This window comes from Nothoprocta perdicaria, unplaced genomic scaffold, assembly GCF_003342845.1.
Source record: "Nothoprocta perdicaria isolate Ctin4 unplaced genomic scaffold, notPer1 scaffold_431, whole genome shotgun sequence".
NCBI classification, from domain to species: Eukaryota; Metazoa; Chordata; class Aves; order Tinamiformes; family Tinamidae; genus Nothoprocta; species Nothoprocta perdicaria.
In genome coordinates, this window is record NW_020455679.1 from 119974 (window position 1) to 139213 (window position 19240).

At 61.1% G+C, this 19240-nt stretch overlaps 1 protein-coding gene across 1 annotated transcript in view; it reads right to left on the reverse strand.

Annotated features, from left to right (window-relative positions):
- The window catches only part of CDH23 (cadherin related 23), a 74389-nt gene that overhangs the window by 10597 nt on the left and 44552 nt on the right, over positions 1-19240 (reverse strand). Inside the window, exons 19-44 of the mRNA XM_026046310.1 lie at positions 18535-18647; positions 16922-17029; positions 16144-16333; positions 15869-16014; positions 15513-15732; positions 15094-15246; positions 14651-14764; positions 14096-14244; positions 13322-13382; positions 13072-13220; positions 12797-12932; positions 12305-12693; positions 12109-12210; positions 11977-11979; positions 11302-11451; positions 10843-10971; positions 10641-10769; positions 10282-10509; positions 5561-5782; positions 5352-5471; positions 4560-4740; positions 3204-3337; positions 2830-3039; positions 2436-2543; positions 844-946; positions 65-190 (exon numbers count right to left, since the gene is read on the reverse strand). Coding sequence (XP_025902095.1) covers positions 65-190; positions 844-946; positions 2436-2543; positions 2830-3039; positions 3204-3337; positions 4560-4740; positions 5352-5471; positions 5561-5782; positions 10282-10509; positions 10641-10769; positions 10843-10971; positions 11302-11451; positions 11977-11979; positions 12109-12210; positions 12305-12693; positions 12797-12932; positions 13072-13220; positions 13322-13382; positions 14096-14244; positions 14651-14764; positions 15094-15246; positions 15513-15732; positions 15869-16014; positions 16144-16333; positions 16922-17029; positions 18535-18647 — 3873 coding nt within the window. The remainder of the gene's footprint in view (positions 1-64; positions 191-843; positions 947-2435; positions 2544-2829; positions 3040-3203; positions 3338-4559; positions 4741-5351; positions 5472-5560; positions 5783-10281; positions 10510-10640; positions 10770-10842; positions 10972-11301; positions 11452-11976; positions 11980-12108; positions 12211-12304; positions 12694-12796; positions 12933-13071; positions 13221-13321; positions 13383-14095; positions 14245-14650; positions 14765-15093; positions 15247-15512; positions 15733-15868; positions 16015-16143; positions 16334-16921; positions 17030-18534; positions 18648-19240) is intronic.

Sequence of the window (19240 nt, forward strand, 5' to 3'; positions counted from 1 at the left end):
CCCCGCTATGTGCCCTGTGGTGCTGATACGGCTGTCCTGCAGCTCTGGGTTGGGCTTACGTCACCTGTCCTGTTGTCGATAATGAACAAGTCCGGAGATGCCTCCAGRAGCTGGTATGTCACCACGGCGTTGCTTCCCTCGTCACTGTCCAGAGCCAGGATGGGCCCGTTAAGCACCATGATGGGGGTCCCTGGACAGGATGACAAGGGTGAGCAAGGGGAGGTCACCCCCGTGGAACCCCTTGCACCCCGCTCCCGCCCTGGTGACACATGAGGGACAGCAATGGATGGATGGAGGAGGCAAACAGAGTGAGGCCTCGTGGGTATGAGACAGCACGGGCGGCTGCTGCAGCCTTGGCGGACTGACTCGCGAGGCCCAGGAGGAGGAGGCGTAGCGTCCAGCTAAAAGCAAACAGACACATCTGTCAGACCGGCTGTCCCCAGCGCTGCTCCTGGGTTCCCCCCGACGTGCATGTGTGCACGAAGACCTCGCTGAGAAACCTCTGCGTGGCTGGAGTCCAGTGTGGCCTTTTGGAGATAGCCCAGCTCTGTGTGTAGCTACCAGCCTCTGATGCTGGAAATGGACCTATTTGTGGTCAAACAACTCAAGTGGCAGGAGGGGAAAAAGAGGATACCTATTCCTAGCTCTGTGGCTAACGGGCCCTGGCAGCTGGTAGGACCTCTCCTTGGTTGCAGCCTTTCCCAATGAGCTGAAGTGCTTCCACGCTCAACGGCAAAGTYGGAGCTCAGCCCATGGCATCTCATCTAGCATGGCTTGTGAGACACCTACCCTCCTCTGGCCCCAAGAGGCCAGAGGCGTGTAAAGGAGCAAGGAGAGACCTACCTGGGGGTGAATTCTCCATCACCTCAGCCTGGTAGGAGCTCTGAGTGAAGAGCGGGTGGTTATCGTTCTCGTCCGCTATTTTAATGACCAGCAGGTCAAAATCCTGAAGGTGTGTGAAGGAAAACAAGGACAAGAGGGCAATGACTGCGATGTCCTCTCCTCAGCTCACATCCCATCTCTATCATATCAAGATCCTGGAGCCCCTTACACACAGTGCTCTGTTCCCAAGAGGCCCCTAGAGGAGCCGTGTGGCTTCTAACCCTATGACTGGACTTCCCTTCTTGGCCCACACCCCAAAGGGTGACCACCTAATGCCACCTAGTTCTCTGCTCATCTCTGGCCTGCYTTCCATGATGTAGCTACGGCTGTCTCCTGCAGTCCTGCCTTCATCTCTAACTGTGCTACTGGTGCCATGCAGAGCACAAGTGCCGGGGCAGGCAGCAGAGCTCCTGCTCTGGAACTTTCCCTGGAGGGAGCTGCAGATCGTTCCTGCTAGAGGGACCGTTAGCTGCCAAKCCCTGAGTCATGGGAGCTGCCTGAGACCCATGGCATGGGCATCTTGTTGCCTGCCTACTCTTCCCTGCTTGGATCCAGGAGAGAATAGTCCTGGTCTCACTGAATCACAGAATGGTTAAGATTGGAAGGGACCTCTAGAAATCATCTAGTCCAACCCCCCTGCACCAGCAGAGACACCCAGAGCACGCGGCACAGGGCAGCATCCAGGTGGGTTTGGAAGACTCTACAACCTCCCTAGGCAGCCTGTTCGAGGGCTCTGGCACCCTCACATTGAAGAAGTTCTTCACTATGGAGATGTGGAGATGGAACTGCCCGTGTTTCAACTTACACCCATTTCCCCTTGTCCTATCACTGGCCACCACTGGGAATAGCTTGACCCCTACCTCCCTACATTCCCCCTTCATGTACTATATATACATATGTGCATACTAATCAGATCCCCTCTCAGCCTTCTCTTCTCCAGAGAAAACAGGCTCATCTCAGTCTCTCCTCCATTCACTCAATCATCTTGGTTGCTGGACCCTCTCTAGAAGCTCCACATCCCTCTTATACTGGGGAGCCCAGAAGGGGCTGGTCTTTTGGAGACTGATGTGGCCTCACCAGAGCTGAGTAGAGGGGCAGGATCACCTCCCTTGACCTGCTGGCAACACTCTTCCTGATGCAGGCCAGGATCTCATTGACCTTCTTGGCCATGAGGGCACTACTTGCTCATGGTTAACTTGGTGTCAACCAGGACTCCTAAGTCCCTCTCTGCTGAGCTGCTCTCCAGCAGGTCAACCTCTAATCTGTACTGATGTCGGATTATTCCTCCCCAGGTGCAGGACCCTGCTCTTGTCCTTGTTGAACCTCAGGAGGTTCCTCTCTGCCCAACTCTCCAGCCTGTCCAGGTCCCTCTGAATGGCAGCACAGCAYKCTGAAGTGTTGGCTACTCCATCCATCTTGTGATCGTCTCGCAGCTAGAATATGGTCCAACTAAACACACCCTCTGCTTGTGGCTTTGGCAGGAGCCTCTTCTCCCACCCGCCATACCTCCAGCTTCTTGCCCCACTGGGAAGCCCCAGCACGTCCGTAATTACCCTCCTGGCATTGCGCATGTTCTCAGGGTTGTCCTTCACTGTGATGGTGAGCCTGTACTCGGCCACCCGCTCCCTGTCCAAGGGGCGGTTTACATAGATGATGCCAGTCTGTCAAGAGAAAAGGAGGAGATGCATTAAACGGAAGGGAGGTGGGCTTCCTCCTGGCTGTCTTGCTGGTGCCCTGCCTTCCTCCTTGATCCTCATCCCCCATTTCCACCTAGGCTAGGCAAAGCCACATCAGGCCAGCACTTGGGGACTCCGCATATGCAAGGCAGCATGCAGAACACATGCACATGCGGGTGAAGATGAAGGCTATGCCCGGCCACAGTGACCACCATCCACCTCCCCGCTTGCCACTGGTGCATGGGAGAGCCCGGAACCCCAGCTGACGTACGGTGCTGTTGATGTAAAAGGCCTTCTCCGAGTTGCCCGAGGTGATGTCGAAGGTCAGGAGAGCATTGGGGCCCTGGTCTGCATCCCGGGCGAGGATGCGGGTGACAAAGCTGGAGACGGGGGCGTTCTCACTGAGGGTGAGGTTCATGGGGAGGTTGAGGAGCACGGGGTCATTGTCGTTGATGTCCAGCACACGCACGCCCACCACCATCTGGAGGGGAACAGAGACAATCCAGCACCTGGCAGGCAATGTGCAGGCCCATCCTTTCCACCTAAGAGCTCAAGGAGGGGAGGGCAAAGGAAAGGAGGCCCTGAGGCACGGGAAGGAGCCTGAGAACAGGTCCCGGTGGTGGTCCCTGCCCTGGAGGGGCTCACCGTGGAGCTGAGCGGCGGCACCCCTCTGTCACGGGCGGCGATGGTGAGGTTGTAGAAGGGGATGTTCTCACGGTCCAGCTCGGCATCCTTCCGTACCCGCAGCTCCCCTTCCACGGGCGAGATCACAAACTCCCCTGGCAGAGTGCAGAGAGYGGGTGGAGAGGGCTGGCATCAGGCCCATGCCATGGGATGCCTGCCCAGAGCAAGAGGTCATGGCCACTGCCGCGGTCCTGAGCTCGGTGGCCTTGGACCACCTCAAAGCATCTTACTGCACCCAAGAGCTCATCTTCCCATGGGTATCAGTGGGCACAGGGTTGGCTGGTCGACCAGCCAAAGAGGTGCTGGGACAACATCTGGCTTGCTGGGTTGTCTGAGATGCTGGGTGCCTTGCCAGCACCTCCGGGCTCTGGGAATTGCCCGGGCTGCATGACAAGCCAAGGGACTGGCGGGGCTCTGCAGCCCGGGTCAGCTGGTAGACGGGACAGGGCTCCAGCAGCCAGGACCCCTTGGCTGGAGTCACCGCAGCCCCCCATCTGCCGAGGAACAGCTGTGCCCCGTCCCAGCAGATGCAGCATGCGGGGATGCTCCGTGCTGCCTCTCCATCTGCCCCCGGGCACCGCGGGGCTTGGCCAGGAGCTGCAGACACGCGGTCCCTGTCTGCTCGGGGCCACACGTTTGCCTTTCTCTGTTTCTCTTTCTGCTTTTTTTTTTTTTTTTAATTTTTTTCTTTAATTGCTTTTGTTTTTAAACAGATTCCTCCGCCCCAGGGCCGCGGTTCCTTGCGCAAGCCCCTCTTGCCAGCCGCTCACGGGTTAAAGGTTCCTGTTGCTCAAAACAGGATTTCCTGGTGTCGAAAGCCCGAAGCGGCAGCGGCAATGGGCTGGGAGGACGGCTCTTCTGCAACGCTTCCGCCAGCGCCCCAAGCCGCTGCCACCCACCCCCTGCCCTGCCCAATGGCAGCCTGTGCTGCGGCACGCGGGGGACGCAACCCATGGTGGTCCTGCCCTGCTGCCCCTCTCCCCGTGCCGGGGCAGTGCGTGGGCGCTGCGCCCAGCTGCTGTGGCTCGTGGGGTTGTGGAGAAGCATCTTGGGTACCCACGAGTATCGGAGAGGCTGGGGCAGCATCACCACAGAGTGGTGATGAAGAGTGGTTGAAGAGTGGTTCATATGGCCAAGAGAAGGTGGTTTCCACCACTTCAGTCCTCAAAGCAAGCGGTAGAAAGAGCAGACCACAGGGCATGGCTCTGCTTGGGCATGGGTCATCTGACAGCTCTTCTGCTCCCTACATCACTGGGTGGACAAGAAGGGCATGCAACCCTGGGGAGACCCAGCCACAGGTGGAGCGTCTYGGCTCACCAAGAGGGTCCCCAGCGATGATGCTGTACTCCACCTGCCCGCTGGGCCCCGAGTCCCCGTCGTGGGCCAGGAAGGTCCACACGCGGGGGCCCGGCTGCCCTTCCGTGATGTCGAAGGGTCCCTCATAGGGCCGTGGGAAGGTGGGTTGGTTGTCATTGATGTCGTTGAGGTTCACCAGCACCTGCAGGCAAGGTGCAGGGATATGTTTTATGCAGAGACCAGATCTCRCACTGGTTCCTCGCTTGTCTGCCCACAAGACCTTATCTTCTTTTGGAGGACTAGAAAATGCTTRGATCAGTATATGTGTGAAACATAATGGCCCACAAGAAGAAGACAGAGAAGATCTAACTAGTCCTTTCTATTGGCAAACTCTGAAATCAGGCTTGATGTGGGCAACATCTGTTATAGGACTTATTGATTTTTTGGTGTGGGCTCCCAGAACAATCAAAATCCCATAAAATATCGGCTTTGGAACAGCTAAGACTCTGCTCTTCATGCTTTGATTAGAGTTCTTATCTCAGGGCATTGTAGCGTGTTGGAGATGATGGAAGTGCTGCAGAGAAAAGAAGCGAATGACTGGAGGAAAACTAGGTTTTTGCATGGGAGCTGCTCAGTGCTGACCAACGCCTCTGTGTTCTGCAACCTGGAGCAGGGCTGCAGCCTCCGGGCTGCATGGCTGCAGCTGGGAAAAGCAGCTACATATCCCTGGGAAGGAGATGTGAAACTGCTCCCCGGAGGCGGAACTCAGAGACCTTGGAATGTCAACGTGCCACAGCCTCTCCAGCTCCCTACCGTGGTGGTGGACGTGAGGCGTCGTGAAACGATGGGGCACTGGTCGGTGGCGGTGACGATCAAGGTGTAGCGCCCGTGGCTGATCTCGTAGTCCAGCTCCTTCACGGTGCGGATCTGCCCCTGCAACAGGAGGGCGGTGTGGAGAGGGTCAACCCCTACGACACGTGGCGGGGTTGAGCAGGATGTCACTGCCCCGTGTCCTTACTGACCGTGACGCTGTCAATGTGGAAGGTGCCCAAGATGTTGCCTTCAGTGATGGCGTAGGCAACGGTGCCATTGGGCCCCTCGTCCTGGTCGCGGGCCTGCACGGTGACGAGGGTGGCATTGAGTGAGGAGGGCCCCTCGTCCAGCGTGACCTCGTAGAGGGGCTTCTGGAAGGCGGGAGCGTTGTCGTTCTCGTCCAGGACTGTGACGTGCACTGTGGTGGTGGCCTGTGGGACATGGAGGAGACGTCGCCTGTGGGGAATGTGCCAAGGGGCGCCAGGAGTTGTGGGGAAGAAGGCGAGCTGTGGCTCCAGGCACATCCCCAACACCAGGCACCTCCAGGTAGCACCAGGTGCAGCCACTGGTTTATGGAGGTGCCTGGTGCTCCCAAGCCAAGCACGGGCCTCCTTTATGCCCTGTTTTTACCCTTGCAGGCAACATTATTGAGAACCAGTGAGAACCCAGGGATTTATCCACTGGGTGTCCGTGTCCTTAGGACTTTGTGAGTCCTCACCAGAACTGACGGTCACGGCTGAGCAACRCGCTGGCCGGGCGAGGGAGCATCCTCCAGCAGCTGCTGCAATACAGCTGCCGCTCCAGATGCGCGGGCGCCCAGCCCGGCTCCTTGCTCGCTCTCACCTCCTGGGGGTGCTCGCAGGTCTCGCCGGCTCTGGGAAATTTCCTGCGCGCTCCGGGCGGCTCAGTGCGAGCGGGAGGCTCGGCGGAGGCGCAGCGGCCGGCGAGGCCGAGCCCGGCCATGGAGGCACCGCCGCGGCTGCTGCTGGCCGCGCTCTGCCTGCTCGCGGCCCTCGGTAAGCGCAGGGGCTCCGGGGGGCACACGCGGGCTGCAATCGGAGCGGGGCGCAGGAGCRAGGCGTTGGCGGCGGCGGCGCCCGCGGAGCTTTCCGCCCTCTTTGCAAACTCTCCTCTCTTTGCAAGGGGTTTTCCTGCTGCTGAGGGCTGCCGAGGGCAGCTCCGTGCGCCGGGTGGGAGAAAGAGGCTGCCTGGGAGCGCGGTCCCACCACCCGTCACCCCCTCCCCAGCAGTGCCGGGGCTCGGCGCCAGCAAGAGCGCTTAGCGCATCCAGCCCCACTTCCCCAAAGCGATTCCAACTAAAACAACAACAAAACCTCCCCTAAGCCGTGCCGCTTAAACCGCGACCCGCTGCTCTCGCTCCTGCCAAATTCCAGGTGGCTTTTTTTTTTTTTTTTTGCTCCCGCAGGTGCTTTAATCTCCTGGGAACACTTCCTAGACCCAGAGCCACTTGCACACTGAACCTTTCTGAAAGTCCCTTCGGGCAGAGCAAAGCGGGAGCAGCGGGGGCAAGATATTCTGTTCCGGGTGGGACAGGGATGCTCCCACTGGGAAAGGGGCTGCACAGATCTGCCTTGTGAGGGACTGAGCCAAGTTTACCAGGGGAACGAGAGGGTATTCAGGGGGGGACTAGGGTCCCCATCTGGCTTCCGACGTGCTTGGTARAGGTGCTGTTCTTTTTCCGATTGCGTGGTCAAACGGAGAAGAAACGCGGTGCTCAGCAGGGGCCGGGTGACGGGTGCTGGTGGGGATGCGGGGTGCCACAGACCCGAGCATGGGGGTGCTGAGCCGCAGCGCTGCCTCCCCCGGCTTCTCCGCTGCCCTTCTGCAGGGCTGCTCGCAAGGTGCAGTGCCGCTTCCTCCCATAGAGCCCCTGCTTCCCCCCGCTGCTCCCGCGGGACACCCGTCCACAGTGTGTCCAGTGCAGTGCTGATCCACAGCTCTGACCAGCCCCAGCTATGGGCTGGGGAGCGTGGGGTGCCCTGGGCGGGATGCTCCCCGCTGGCGCTGCCACCTCTGGCTGACACCGCCTCGATATAGCAAGTGAAAAACCTCAGATCCGGGCCAGGCGGGCGCTGCGGGAACAACAGGATGTTGCCGAAATACGAGAACATCTCGTCCTAATAACACCAGCTCCCCAGCCGGGAGCCTCCTTTGCTGGGAAACCCACCCCGGGGGTTCCTGATTCGGCTGGGCACGTTGGGATGCCCTGCAGCCCTCCTGTGCTGGGATCCCGGGTGCCTTGGAGCACTCTCTGCACCCGGAGTGTTTCTGCAAGCACGGGGAGCCCGGCCTCAGGCAGCTTCATGATGTGCACAGAGCTCCCCCTCCGCCTCCGGGACGGCGGAAAAACAAGCGCCTCATGCACCACCACGGGCAGGGTGGGAGCGCAGCTGGCCGGGCGCTCCTCCTCCTCCGGCCTCCTCCGGCCTCCTCCGGCCTGTCTGAGAGCGCTCTCCTCTTTCCGCAGCCGCCCTCGGGGCGGGCTGCGCGATGAGGAGCTGCAGCTGCGGCCACACAACGGGATGGGATGGGGAGCGATGGGCATGGCGAGCGATGGGTATGTGGAGCCTGCCCATGTGTGCAGTGCATGCCGTGCCCATGCATGCAGCAGTGGGGTCTGCATGGGTGCCTGCACGTTGCACCCCGGGGGTCCGGGCAGCCCTCGCATTGCCGCTCGCCCTCTCCCGCAGGCAGGGCGGCCGCGCTGCTGGTCACGGCGCCCTACGCGCTCTGCGTGTGCCCCGAGGGGCAGAACGTGACGCTGACGTGCCGCGTGTCGGGGCCGCTGGCCGACCACCACGACCTGCTCTACAAGACGTGGTACTTCAGCGGCGACGGCGACCGCAGCTGCTCCGAGAAGCGGCACATCCGCAACGCCAGCGAGCGCGAGATGCGCCACGAGGCCGCCGCGCACCACGGGCCGGGGGCCGGCGGCTCCGCCACGCCCCACGGCGTCGCCTTCCTCCCCGACCGCCACGGCGCCTTCCACGTGCTGGTCACCAACCTGACGCTGGGCGACAGCGGGAACTACTGCTGCTACGCGGTGGAGGCGCACCGCGAGCACGGCAAGCCGCACGCGCGGCAGGTGGCCCACGGCGTCGTGGAGCTCCAGATACGGCAGGGTGAGCGAGCCGGAGCGCGCGGCGCAGGGGARGGCCAGGGAGCGGCGGGGCACGGGCCGGGGTCCCTGCGGCCTCTCATGGGCCCTCCTCTGCTCTCCGCAGGCCAAGGAGCGCTGCAGAACTGCACCTTCCACGCCGCCGCCAGCAAAGGTGAGGCAGGGCCGCCCCGGTTGCTCAGCCCTGGGTGCTTGTGCGGGGCCCGGGGTGTCCTGCAGCAGCGCCGCAGGCCGCTGAGCCCTGCCGCCTCCTTGCCTTGCAGACACCACGGCCGCCGCGCTGGCCACAGTGGCCTGCATCGTGGGCATCCTCTGCCTGCCCCTCATCCTCCTCCTCATCTACAAGCAGCGGCAGGCGGTCACCAACAGGCGTACGTACTCCCCATTGCAACCCCCCCAAAAAAGCACTATTTCCCCTTGCTTCAGCAAGACCCCTATCCTCATGTAGCCTCTCTGCTTTCTTTGCAGGCGCCCACGAGCTCGTGCGGATGGAGAGGTGAGGAGACACTCTGCACATTGCCCCCCCTTACCCCTTCCCTTTAAAAAAGCACCACCCCAAAGCGGGGACGGGGTGAGCCCTGGCTCAACCTGGCCCCTCCATTGGCCCACAGCAGCGCGCAGGGCATCGAGAACCCCGTCTTCGAGGCTGTGCCCGCCGCCGAGACGTGGCCGCGGGCGCCGCTGCCCTACGCGCCCGCCCGGCAGCCCTCCGAGTCCGGCCGGCGCCTGCTCTCCGAGCCCGGCACGCCGCTCTCGCCCCCGGGCCCCGGCGACTGCTTCTTCCCCACGCTGGGTGAGTGCCAACGGCAGCAGGAAGGCCAAGGGGGCCCAAAGCTGCAAGGAGCAGCCACCTTGTTGGGCTCACGAGCCCTCACCTGCTCCGCTTGCTCTTTTCCAGACCCCGTTCCCGACTCCCCGAGCAGCCCGAAGGCTTAGGAAGGCCGGACACCGCCAGCCCGCCCTGTGCACGGAGGAGAGCCTCTCGCTCCGGGGTTTTGACTTTTGCTACCTGTTTTTTACGGAGACGAGCAGCACCAGCACCTACGGACGCGTGCATGCAAGCGCGCTCTCTCCTCCGGATTTTGTTTTCCCTTATGGACCTTGACCTGTGCCTCCATCCCACAGGACCCGAGGAGGAACTGCGCTCAATGCAAAGATGGGCCAAATTCGGGAGGATTTGGSGCTGGGCCAGAGCTGTCTCACACGAGCATCCGCGCGCTCTGCACTGCCATGAGCATTCCCAGGGATTTAACTTATTGCGCTGSTCTCGGCGCGTGCAACGTGTGCCCGTGCAGCAGAACAGAGGCGCCCGGGGTGCCCGGGCGAGCTGGGAACGCTGCTTCCCGCTGCTCCGCGCGCCTCGGCCTCCTCAGCAACACGGTGCTCCGCGGCGGAATAAAGGTGCAACGGGGCCAAATCCCTCCTTGCCCCGGTGGCACCCGAGCCGGYGGAGCCGCAGCGGGGCCGCCAGCTCCCCGGGGAGGAGGCCGCTTCCGCTCTGCCGTTTCCTCTTTCGTTCTGCTCGTTTCTCCCCCGCGCTCGGCTTTTTTTATTGCGTTTGTTGCTGCTCTTTTGGTTTTGTTCTTGCCTGCTGCCCCACCTGAGCTGCAGGTGCCCACAGGGAAGGGGCCTGGCAGGACACCCCGCTCCCTACACCTTCCATTAACAAGGTGACCCTTGTCCCGCTCATCCCCATCCCTCTGCCCCCCTCCCCTTGTAACGGCCAAAGCATCATTGCCCATCTCCCCAGCAACCCAAAACCGTGAGAGCTTCCCAACTTGGGCTACTCACGGACAAGGAGGGGTTGCCCTCGTCCTCCACAGTGACCAGCAGGCGATAGGAGCTCTGGCGCTCGCGGTCGGGCGGCGAGGGGCGCGTGGCGATCTCGCCCGTGACGCGGTCCATGCGGAAGGTCAGGTCCTCGTTGCCTTGCGTGATGTAGTAGGAGAGGACGCTGTTGAGGCCCACGTCGCGGTCGGTGGCGCGCACCTGGACCACCGCGGTGCCCCCGCCGACGTTCTGCGGAGGAAGCAGCGCCCAAGGGGATGCTCGAGGTGCATGGAGCTCGCCCTTGCCACAGCCCATGGTTAACCGGGTGAGGGTTAGAGCACCTTGCAAACATCTGGGGGGACCCCAGCTAAGCATCTCACCTCGCTGACACTGACGTTGTAGCCCCAGGGGCTCTCCACCACGGGCGGGTTGTCGTTGACGTCCAGCACAGTGACGCGCAGGCTGTGCTCCTTGCGGCGGGGYGGGCTGCCGCCGTCGGCGGCCTGGATCTGCGCGAGGCGGCACGCGGGCTGGCACGGCGTCCACGCCCGCGAGGGCGCCGCGCCGGRAGCAACCGCTTACCCGCAAGGTGTAGCGGTCCAGCAGCTCGCGGTCCAGCGGCCGCGCCACCAGCACCTCACCGTAGGTGCCGTTGGTGGTGCGGATCTCAAAGGCGCCGCCCACGTTCCCCGCCGTCAACGAGAAGGTCACCTGGGCAGGGGGRAAGCCAGAAGGAGGGGGGCATTGAACCCGTGGCCCGTGACGAGGTCTCATCCGTGACCATGGCCATGGTTGGAGTTGGCTCTAGTATGTTGAGTCCATCACTGGGAGCTTTCGCCTCCATCTGGGAATGCCATCCCCGTCATCCCTTGCAGCAGGAGGAGCCTGCTTTTCCCATCGCCAGGCTCCCTTTGGCACACATCCCACCCAGACATCACCCTTTTTCCATGCTTTCTTCCCTGCTCCAGCACCACAGGGAAGAGGCGGCATGCCAAAACTGAGCAGGGAGCCAAGGTGTCGCGGCCGCGCTGGGCGTCCCACCTGCCCGTTGCTGCCCGCGTCGGGGTCCCGGGCCAGGACCACGGCRATGCGCTTGCCCACGGCGCAGTCCTCGGCCACGCTCACCGCCGAGTCGGACGTGATGTCGAACTGGGGGCTGTTGTCGTTCTCGTCGAGCACCGTGATGGCTACCTGCGGGCAGGGGCCAGGCCGTGGCACCGCTTGGCCGTGCCTCCCTCTGGGCTGCACATGCTTGGCCATATTGGGGCAAATTCTACCCAAAACAAGGCAAAGGGGCATCCGCACAGGGCTCCCTCGAAGGCCAAGCTGGGCTGAAATCCTGCAATGCAGGACGCGTGTGCGGGTGAAAAGACACCCCAAGTGTATCAGCCACCACTCCGTTGCCCAGGAGCTCCTCCAGGACACGCTCTGGGCTCGAGGTTCCTTGGCTGCACTCAGCCAGAGGAAATGCTCTCATCGCACCCTCTCATTAAGGGCTGTCAACACCATGCACAAAGAGCAGGGAGGAAGAGCCTCCCTGCGCTGGCTCCAGGTGCGGCCAGGCACCATGTCCCACAGGAAGCCGGCGGTGCGAGCCAGGGCCGCGCGCTTATTGTCGCCGCCGAACGGAAGAAACGGAGCTGGGAGAGCCCACGCGGAGGCCGGAAAGGATGCTGGGGTTGCCGCTGGGGCGTCCCGGCCCTGTGGCATGCTTACCTTCTGCCAGAGGCGAGCAAAATGGGGAGGAAGAGAGAAAAACAAGCAAGCAAGAGTTAGTGGGCAGGCAACAGGGTACCCCTGAAGGGCACCAGGATAAAGGAGCTCAAACATAATATGAGTGCTCCTCACCACTGTGGAGTCAACTTTTGGCCCGCCATCGTCAGCCACCACTGTCAAGGTGTAGTAGTCCCCCTTCTCACGATCCACCTGGCCTTTGACTGTGATGACACCCTGTGGAGGGGTAAGAGCCATGTTGAGCACCGGCACCACATCCCTCATGGGCAAGTGTGCCGGGTGTTTGTGAGGCCCCGCGTTGGCTACTCACGGTGACGCCGTTGATCTTGAACAAGGAGAGCGCCTGGGCGTTGGTGTTGGGGTCAAACTTGTAGGTGATCTGGTTGAGGTTGTCGATGGAGACGGCCTGCACCCTCAGCACCTCGGAGCCCAGCGGGATGTTCTCCATGATGACGGCCTCGTAGCTGGCGTTGGAGAACTGCACGGCCTCGTCCAGCTCATTCAGCAGGCTCACGTACACGCTGCAGAAGCCCTGGTTGTGCGGGGGCGCCTGGTCCGTGGCCGAGACGTTCATCAGGTAGCTGGTCTTGGTCTCATAGTCTAGGTACTCAATGGTGGTGATAAGGCCCGTGCTCTCATCGATCTCAAACTTCCCTTCCGCACCCGACAGGATTTTGTAGCTCACCAGCCCACCGTTCCCTGGAAAACAACGACTTAAATAAGGCTCCCTTGCCTCAYGAAGGCATGGGGATGCTGGAGGAGATGCTGGAGGATCTGCTTGCCACTCGTCCCGGTTCCCTACCTGTGTCGCGGTCCGTCGCTCGGACCACAGCGACTGATGTGCCGATGCCGGCGGTCTCCCGCAGCCCTAGGCGGTTGTACTGCCGCTGCGTGAACACGGGCACCTCGTCGTTGACGTCCTCCACGTAGACGATCACCTGCAAGCCCCCGACCCGGGGGAGAACACCAGTGAGCTGGGCACTGCTCTGCCCAGAAAGGGCTCAGTGAGAGAGACGAGCCYGCTCCATCCTTTCTTGCGTTGACACCGAGTGTCAGGCGTATCCGCGACGGCCGTACCCGCACGGAGCTCCTCATGGCTCCCTGCTCCGTGTTGTACGCCTCCACCTCCAGAACGTGAGAGGAGTTCTGCTCGCGGTCCAGGGGTCGCGCGCCGCGCATCAGCAGCCCGCTGCTGGGGTGGATCCGAAAGTGGTTGTGCTCGTTTCCTGCCAGGGAGAGACGGGAGGAGCTTCTCCGTGCAGGCTCCTGGTGCAGGAACATCTCCCCTCATGCCCAGTGTGACCACGCATGGGGCTACTGCACTCACCCCTGATGATGCGGTACCACACGCGGCCGTTGGAGCCTTCATCTGCATCTGTGGCTTTCACCTTGGCAAGGGAGAAAGAGAGGATGGTGAAGAAAAGAGACCAGAGATCACAACAGATCCCCAGATACATAGAGAGGCCTCCTCTTCCTCACTGCATGGTGGCGGCGAGCAAAGAAAAGCCTGCTCCATCACCTCGAGCGGCGCCCAGCACGATGCACTGGGCACGTTGTGCTGCACCCCATCAAACGGCACGTGCTGCTTGAGTGCACTCAGCCCTGAGCTGCTGAAAGCCCTGCCCAAACGCTGCTGCTGCAGTGATTTGCAGCGCGCTGGCACCGTGGCGCGCTTGGCGCCGGGCCGACGTGCGCGCAGGTGTGCGAGCGCGCCCACCCGCCGTGCGCACTGCGCTCGCCCGTCCCCCGGCGCAGCGCCGCCATGTAGAGCTGTGCTTTACAGGTGTCCGCTGAAAAACGGCTTCAATAACCGAGCAGCAGGCGCAGGCAGGCGCGCACGGCGAGCCCCGCCGGGCTGGCGGCCAAGCTCGCGCCGCAGCGCGCGCCCCTCCGGCCCTGCATGAATGCGGCATTCACGCGGTGCTCACCGAGCCATTCAGCCCCTCTCCAAGGGGGCCCACGAGCGAAACAAGAGCCCCAGCTCTTCTCTCCCTCCCGTAGCCCCTGCTCGCACACATTSCCCCTGTAAAACCAGGTCTTGCTGCCGTGGCACGGTGTGTGGGCACGGGAGGTGACCCTGGAGAAGGAGCGTGCCACGTGCCTGCACAATGCTGCTGGCGGCCGCGATGTCCTCCGGCACGCTGGCTTCGTAGCTGCTCTGCAGGAAGATGGGACGGTTGTCGTTGACGTCCAGGACGGTGACATACACGGTGGCAGTGCCTGTCCGCCTGTTCCCGGCGGGGCCGTTGTCTGCACGGGACAGGGAGCAGAGGGGACTTGTGTCAGCTCCGTGTCCTGGGGGCACAGCGGCTGCTGGGGGCACCTCTGCCAGCCTCACACCTCCCCTGGGTTAAAAGTCCCCCCCCGGCAGTCTGGCCCAGCCACTTGTTCCTCCTCCCCAAACGAAATCCCACATCTTCTGCAAACAAGCGCATCATTATAGGGCTCTTGGGACGGTGGCCAAGAAGTGCTGACGTGCCAACCCCTTGCCCATGCCAGGTGGCTCCAGATTAATTGGCAGCCACCGAGCCAAGKCTGGGTCTGGCATGAGGGTAACGCTGCTGCTGCAACAGGAGGAAGYTCCCCTGGGGCCGGACAGGTCCCACATTTATTGTCTCCAACCATGGTGGTGGAAGCGAGCCRTGATAACGCTCACCGATGGCCTCCAGGATCAGCGTGTACGACGCCGTGGTCTCCCTGTCGAGGCTCACGACTGTCCTGACCACCCCGTCTCGAAAGCCAACGCTGAATTTGCCGTCCTGGTTCCCACCTGCAGAGCAGGACAAGGACAAAGGCCAGGCCCTAGCGCCCCTGTGGCAAAGCAAGCGGGTTCTTGAGCTCAAGGGCCGCCAGCTCAGCCCACTCTGCAGACCCAGCGCCACCCACATGCTTTGCAAGACGAAACACGACCGGGGCATCCCCTGCCCGTGCGCTGCAGCTGCTGAGGGCTGCGAGTTTCGCAAGCCATCGAAGGGAAACCCATGCAAAGCAGCCTGTGAGCTACCAGGCTGGCTCACACGAGTACCACCCCCATTGCTTGGCCGTGCAAGCTTGGAGAGATGCTGGCACGGAGCAGCGCTCCCCGCTGGGCCTTCGCACCCGTGATGAAGTAGCTGAGCTCAGCGTTCAGGCCGACGTCGGCGTCCGTGCAGTTGAGTCGCACCACCTTGAAGTCCCGGGCCACGTCTTCAGGCAGCGACACATTGTAGACGGCCGGGAAGAAGGTTGGGTTCTCATCATTCACGTCCAGAACTGGAACAGGGAGCAGAGCTGAGTGTTCCCTGGGCTCACCTGTCCTTCCAGAAGCATCGTGGAGCTCTCGGACATCCTCCTGCTGCTCTGAGTGTCCCCATGCGTCCTCTGCTCGCCATTAGCTGCTGTGTACCACACCACAGGACAAGCCCAAGACAAGCAACCTCCCCAAGGCTGTGGGTTGCATGTGATTGCCCCCATTGCAACCCCCATCCCCACCACCACATCTCCCTCCCAGCTGCTCTGTCTGGAGTCCCCCTGCCCACCTCTGACTGTCAGCGTGCTGGTGGAGCTCTTTGCGGGCACGCCGGCATCACTGGCCACCACACGGAGGTAGTACTCGGAGATCCTCTCCCTGTCCAGCACCGCGGTGGAGCTGATGAGCCCACTGCTGCCGTTGATGATGAAGTCCATGCGGGGCATGCCCACCTGCATGCGGTAGGTCACCTGCCCATTCAGGCCCTCGTCCAGGTCGATGGCCACTACCTGGCGGAGAGAGCAGCCAAGTTGCCTCTAGGCATCCCTATGGCCAACGAGCATGGGCTGAAGCAGACTGGGAGAAATTCTCATTTCTCCTGGTCCTCATCCACATCCAGGGATGCGCTGCATGAGCCGTGCTCACCTGGAAGACSGAGGAGCCCGCGGGAAGGCCCTCAGCGATCTCAGCGACGAAGGGCAGGTTCTGGAAAGCGGGATCATTGTCGTTGAGGTCCAGCAGGTTGACGAAGACTGTGGCACTGCTGGTGGCCCGTAAGGGTGGCCTCCCACCTGCAGAGCCCGGGAACATGGCAGGGTTGGGGCGTTAGCACTCTGGCCCATTCCCATCCCAGGGGAAGAAGTCAAGCTGAATCCATAGAAAGCCAGAAGGAGCCTGGGACAAGAGGAGTGGGTGCTTACAGTCTGTGACGGACACGACGATCTTGCGCATGAGCTCGGCTTCCTGGGTGTTGGGGTTCTCGCGGTCCAGCACGACGCCTGTGGTGCGGATCTTGCCTGTGGTGCTGTTGATGCTGTAGAACTTGTTGGGCGGCCGGATGCTGTAGAGCACGGTGCCGTTCTCCGCCAGGTCCGGGTCTATGGCTACCACCTGSGCGCACACGGCGCAGAGGTCAGCGGCGCGGGGGCCACCACCGACAGACACGACAAGCTGAGCTATGGGAAGAAAACCTAGAAGCTCCTGAGCAAAGCCTGAGGCTCCCAGGGAGCACAACCATGGAGATTCCCTGGTATCTAGTAACGGGGTTGAGCTCACATGACAAGTTTTCCCATTGCAGACTAGGAAGGAGGCCCCTTTCCGCCATCCAGCTGCCCAGTCTCATGCAAATTGTACAAATTTTGCATTCCACTGAAACCAGTCAGCAAGGTGCTGCCATGGAAAGCAAGGCAACTCGTGCTGCTGCTTAGAAAAATTTGAAAATAATTCATCTTAGGAATTTTTCTCATAGCAGGCATTTGTTGGTTTATTTTTCTCTCTACAATATTTTTAATTGCAGGGGACATCTGCATATAAAAATGAAATAAAAAGAATTTATGACACCGGTAGCTTCTACGGCTCCTGCTGCTTGCCCAATAGCTGAATTGCTATTGCACCGATGGCCTCCCCCATGCCAGCAGGCTCCTCTGAGAGCAAGCCCAGCATTAACCCTTGCCTTTCCCGGTGTCCCCGTGCACGTACTGTGGTGACATCTGAATCGGGGGGCGTCATTTCCACCAGGTTGATGAAGTAGGGCTCATCCTTCCACGTGGGATAGTTGTCGTTGATGTCCAGCAGCGTGATGTTCACCTGCAGGAAGGACAACCAGCAAAGCCACCGCCGTGGACGCTGGCCCAGCTGCCCATGAGGTGGCACTCAGACCCAGCAGAGCCAGAGTGAAAGCTGCCGGGGGGCACGGGAAGSGTCTGCTGCTCCGTGCCCATCATCTCCCCAAGGGGCTTGCAGCTGGGTCACGTTGTTGGCACTAATTTCCTGAGCCAAGTCTCAGCATCACCCAAGGGCTCTTTGGAGAGGGAGTATGGGATGGGGACGTGCCCTGGGCACTGATGCCGGGGCTCGCTTTGCTCTGGGGATGTCGTGCCGCTCATCATGGTTCTTCCAAGGAACGAAATGCTGGTGCCACCCCGTGGCAGAAGAGGCGAATGTGGAGGCTGTGCTCCCCAGGGATGTGCCCGGTGCCGCTTCTCAAGGCCAGCCACCRACCCCTGAGACGTGGCCCCTTGCCCCCAGCTCCGGAGGACCCGGAGGCAATGCCTCTGAGTCCTGGGTATACTTTCCTCTCCTCTGGAGCCCCAAAGGGAACCCGGTATCCCCTGGGCCGTGCCGCTTTGCCCAGCAAGTGCCGGGATGTGTCTCCGGGAGATTCAATAGGAAGCTTCTAGTTTCCTGTTAGGATATATACAGCTCCCCAAGGCCCTCGCTACTGGCAGCAATTATGTCAGTGAACTCCTGAGCACAAGTGCCGAATTTCCCTGTGTCGCTCTGCTGCCTGGGGCATCTATTCTTCAATCAAACCAAGGATCCCTGGGGAAAGAGAACCCAAGCGCTGCAGCATCTTTGAGCTGGCACAATGCCACGAGCAGCAAGYGATTGATCCTCGGCTTCTCACTCGCTTGCATGCCCAAGGGCTCTTGCAAAGCCTCTGCAAAGCTCTTTCGAACGACAGGTGGAGCGTAAGATCCGTGCAAGACAGGTGCCTCTCTCCGCAGGCTGGCGAGGGGCAAGGCAAAACCCTGTTGCCAGAAGGTTTAAATGTGCCGTACAATGGCCTCCGCCTCCACCGGCGCTTTCCGAGGCGCCCAGGAATCAAGAGCCGGTGGGAAGCCCTTGATCCGGGCAGTATTTGAATAGCAGTCATCAGGAATAGCCAAGCACCCCTGCGGGTCACCGAGGAGGCGCTTTCAAGAGGCGCTTACAAAAGGAGCCTGGCGGCGGGGGGCAGAGGTGCCCGCTCCCGCGCGTGCCCACGYGCTCCTGCGTGGGCGCGTTGAGGTGGGCACGCAGGGCCCTGYGCGATCGAGCGGCTCCGGGGTGCACGGAGGGGTTACCTGGCTTCGGGGTTAAGCCCCCGCCTTGGGCCTGGACTGCCCTTCTGCAAGGGCTTTGAGCAGGGATGCCCTTTGCTAAGCYGAATGCTTCCAGCAAGTGCAGCTTGGACACACACCTCTAGTGAGGGCATCTGCTTGACACCAGGGCTCGTGCTACCCCATGGCCCCAAATCACCCTCACCCCGAAATCGCAGCCCCCGCTGCGAGGAAAGTCCAGGTGCAGCTGGAACAGGGCAGAGCACTCACCATAGCAATGCCGGTCTTCTGGTGATGGCCCACGCCTCCATCCACCGCCCGCACGATGAGGATATATTCTGATTTGGCCTCTCGGTCCAGCAAAGAAGTGGTTGTGATTTCCCCTGTGGTCCCAGGAAAGCGAGAGGGAAGGGAAATGTCAAGGGGTGGCTTCCCTTGCAAAGCACGCATGCAACATGCTCCACAATGGCGAGAGGATCCTTCACAAATGGGCATTAAGACTTGTCCTTCCCTTCATCTCCCACGTTGGCTAATGGAGCTGTCCCATCTTCCTCCCCCTCCACATCCCACCACTGAAAGGTGAGGAACATGGCTCTCTCTGGAGGCCCTTGGATGGGAGGTGGAGAGCTCACCCGCAAAGAGATCGGAGGGGCAAAATTAATCTCARTAAGAGAGATTTGCTCAGGTCAAAGGTCTTGTTAAAATATATTTGCTTCCATACTTTCATGGCACCGATTAATTCACAGGCTGGAAGAACTAATCACGGGAGCAAAATTTTAAGTGTGCACATGTCGTAATGATGGATCTGTCCTGTCCTCAAAAATGCATCCCATTAAGCACACCTCTGTAGGGCAGGTTCAGCCCTGCTATGGGCACATATGGCACTGAGTATCTCAGGTCCCCCAGGACACATCACTGCCTCCTTCCTTCCTCCTGTCCCAGGGCACCATCACGGAGCTTAACTTGGGGAGCTCCC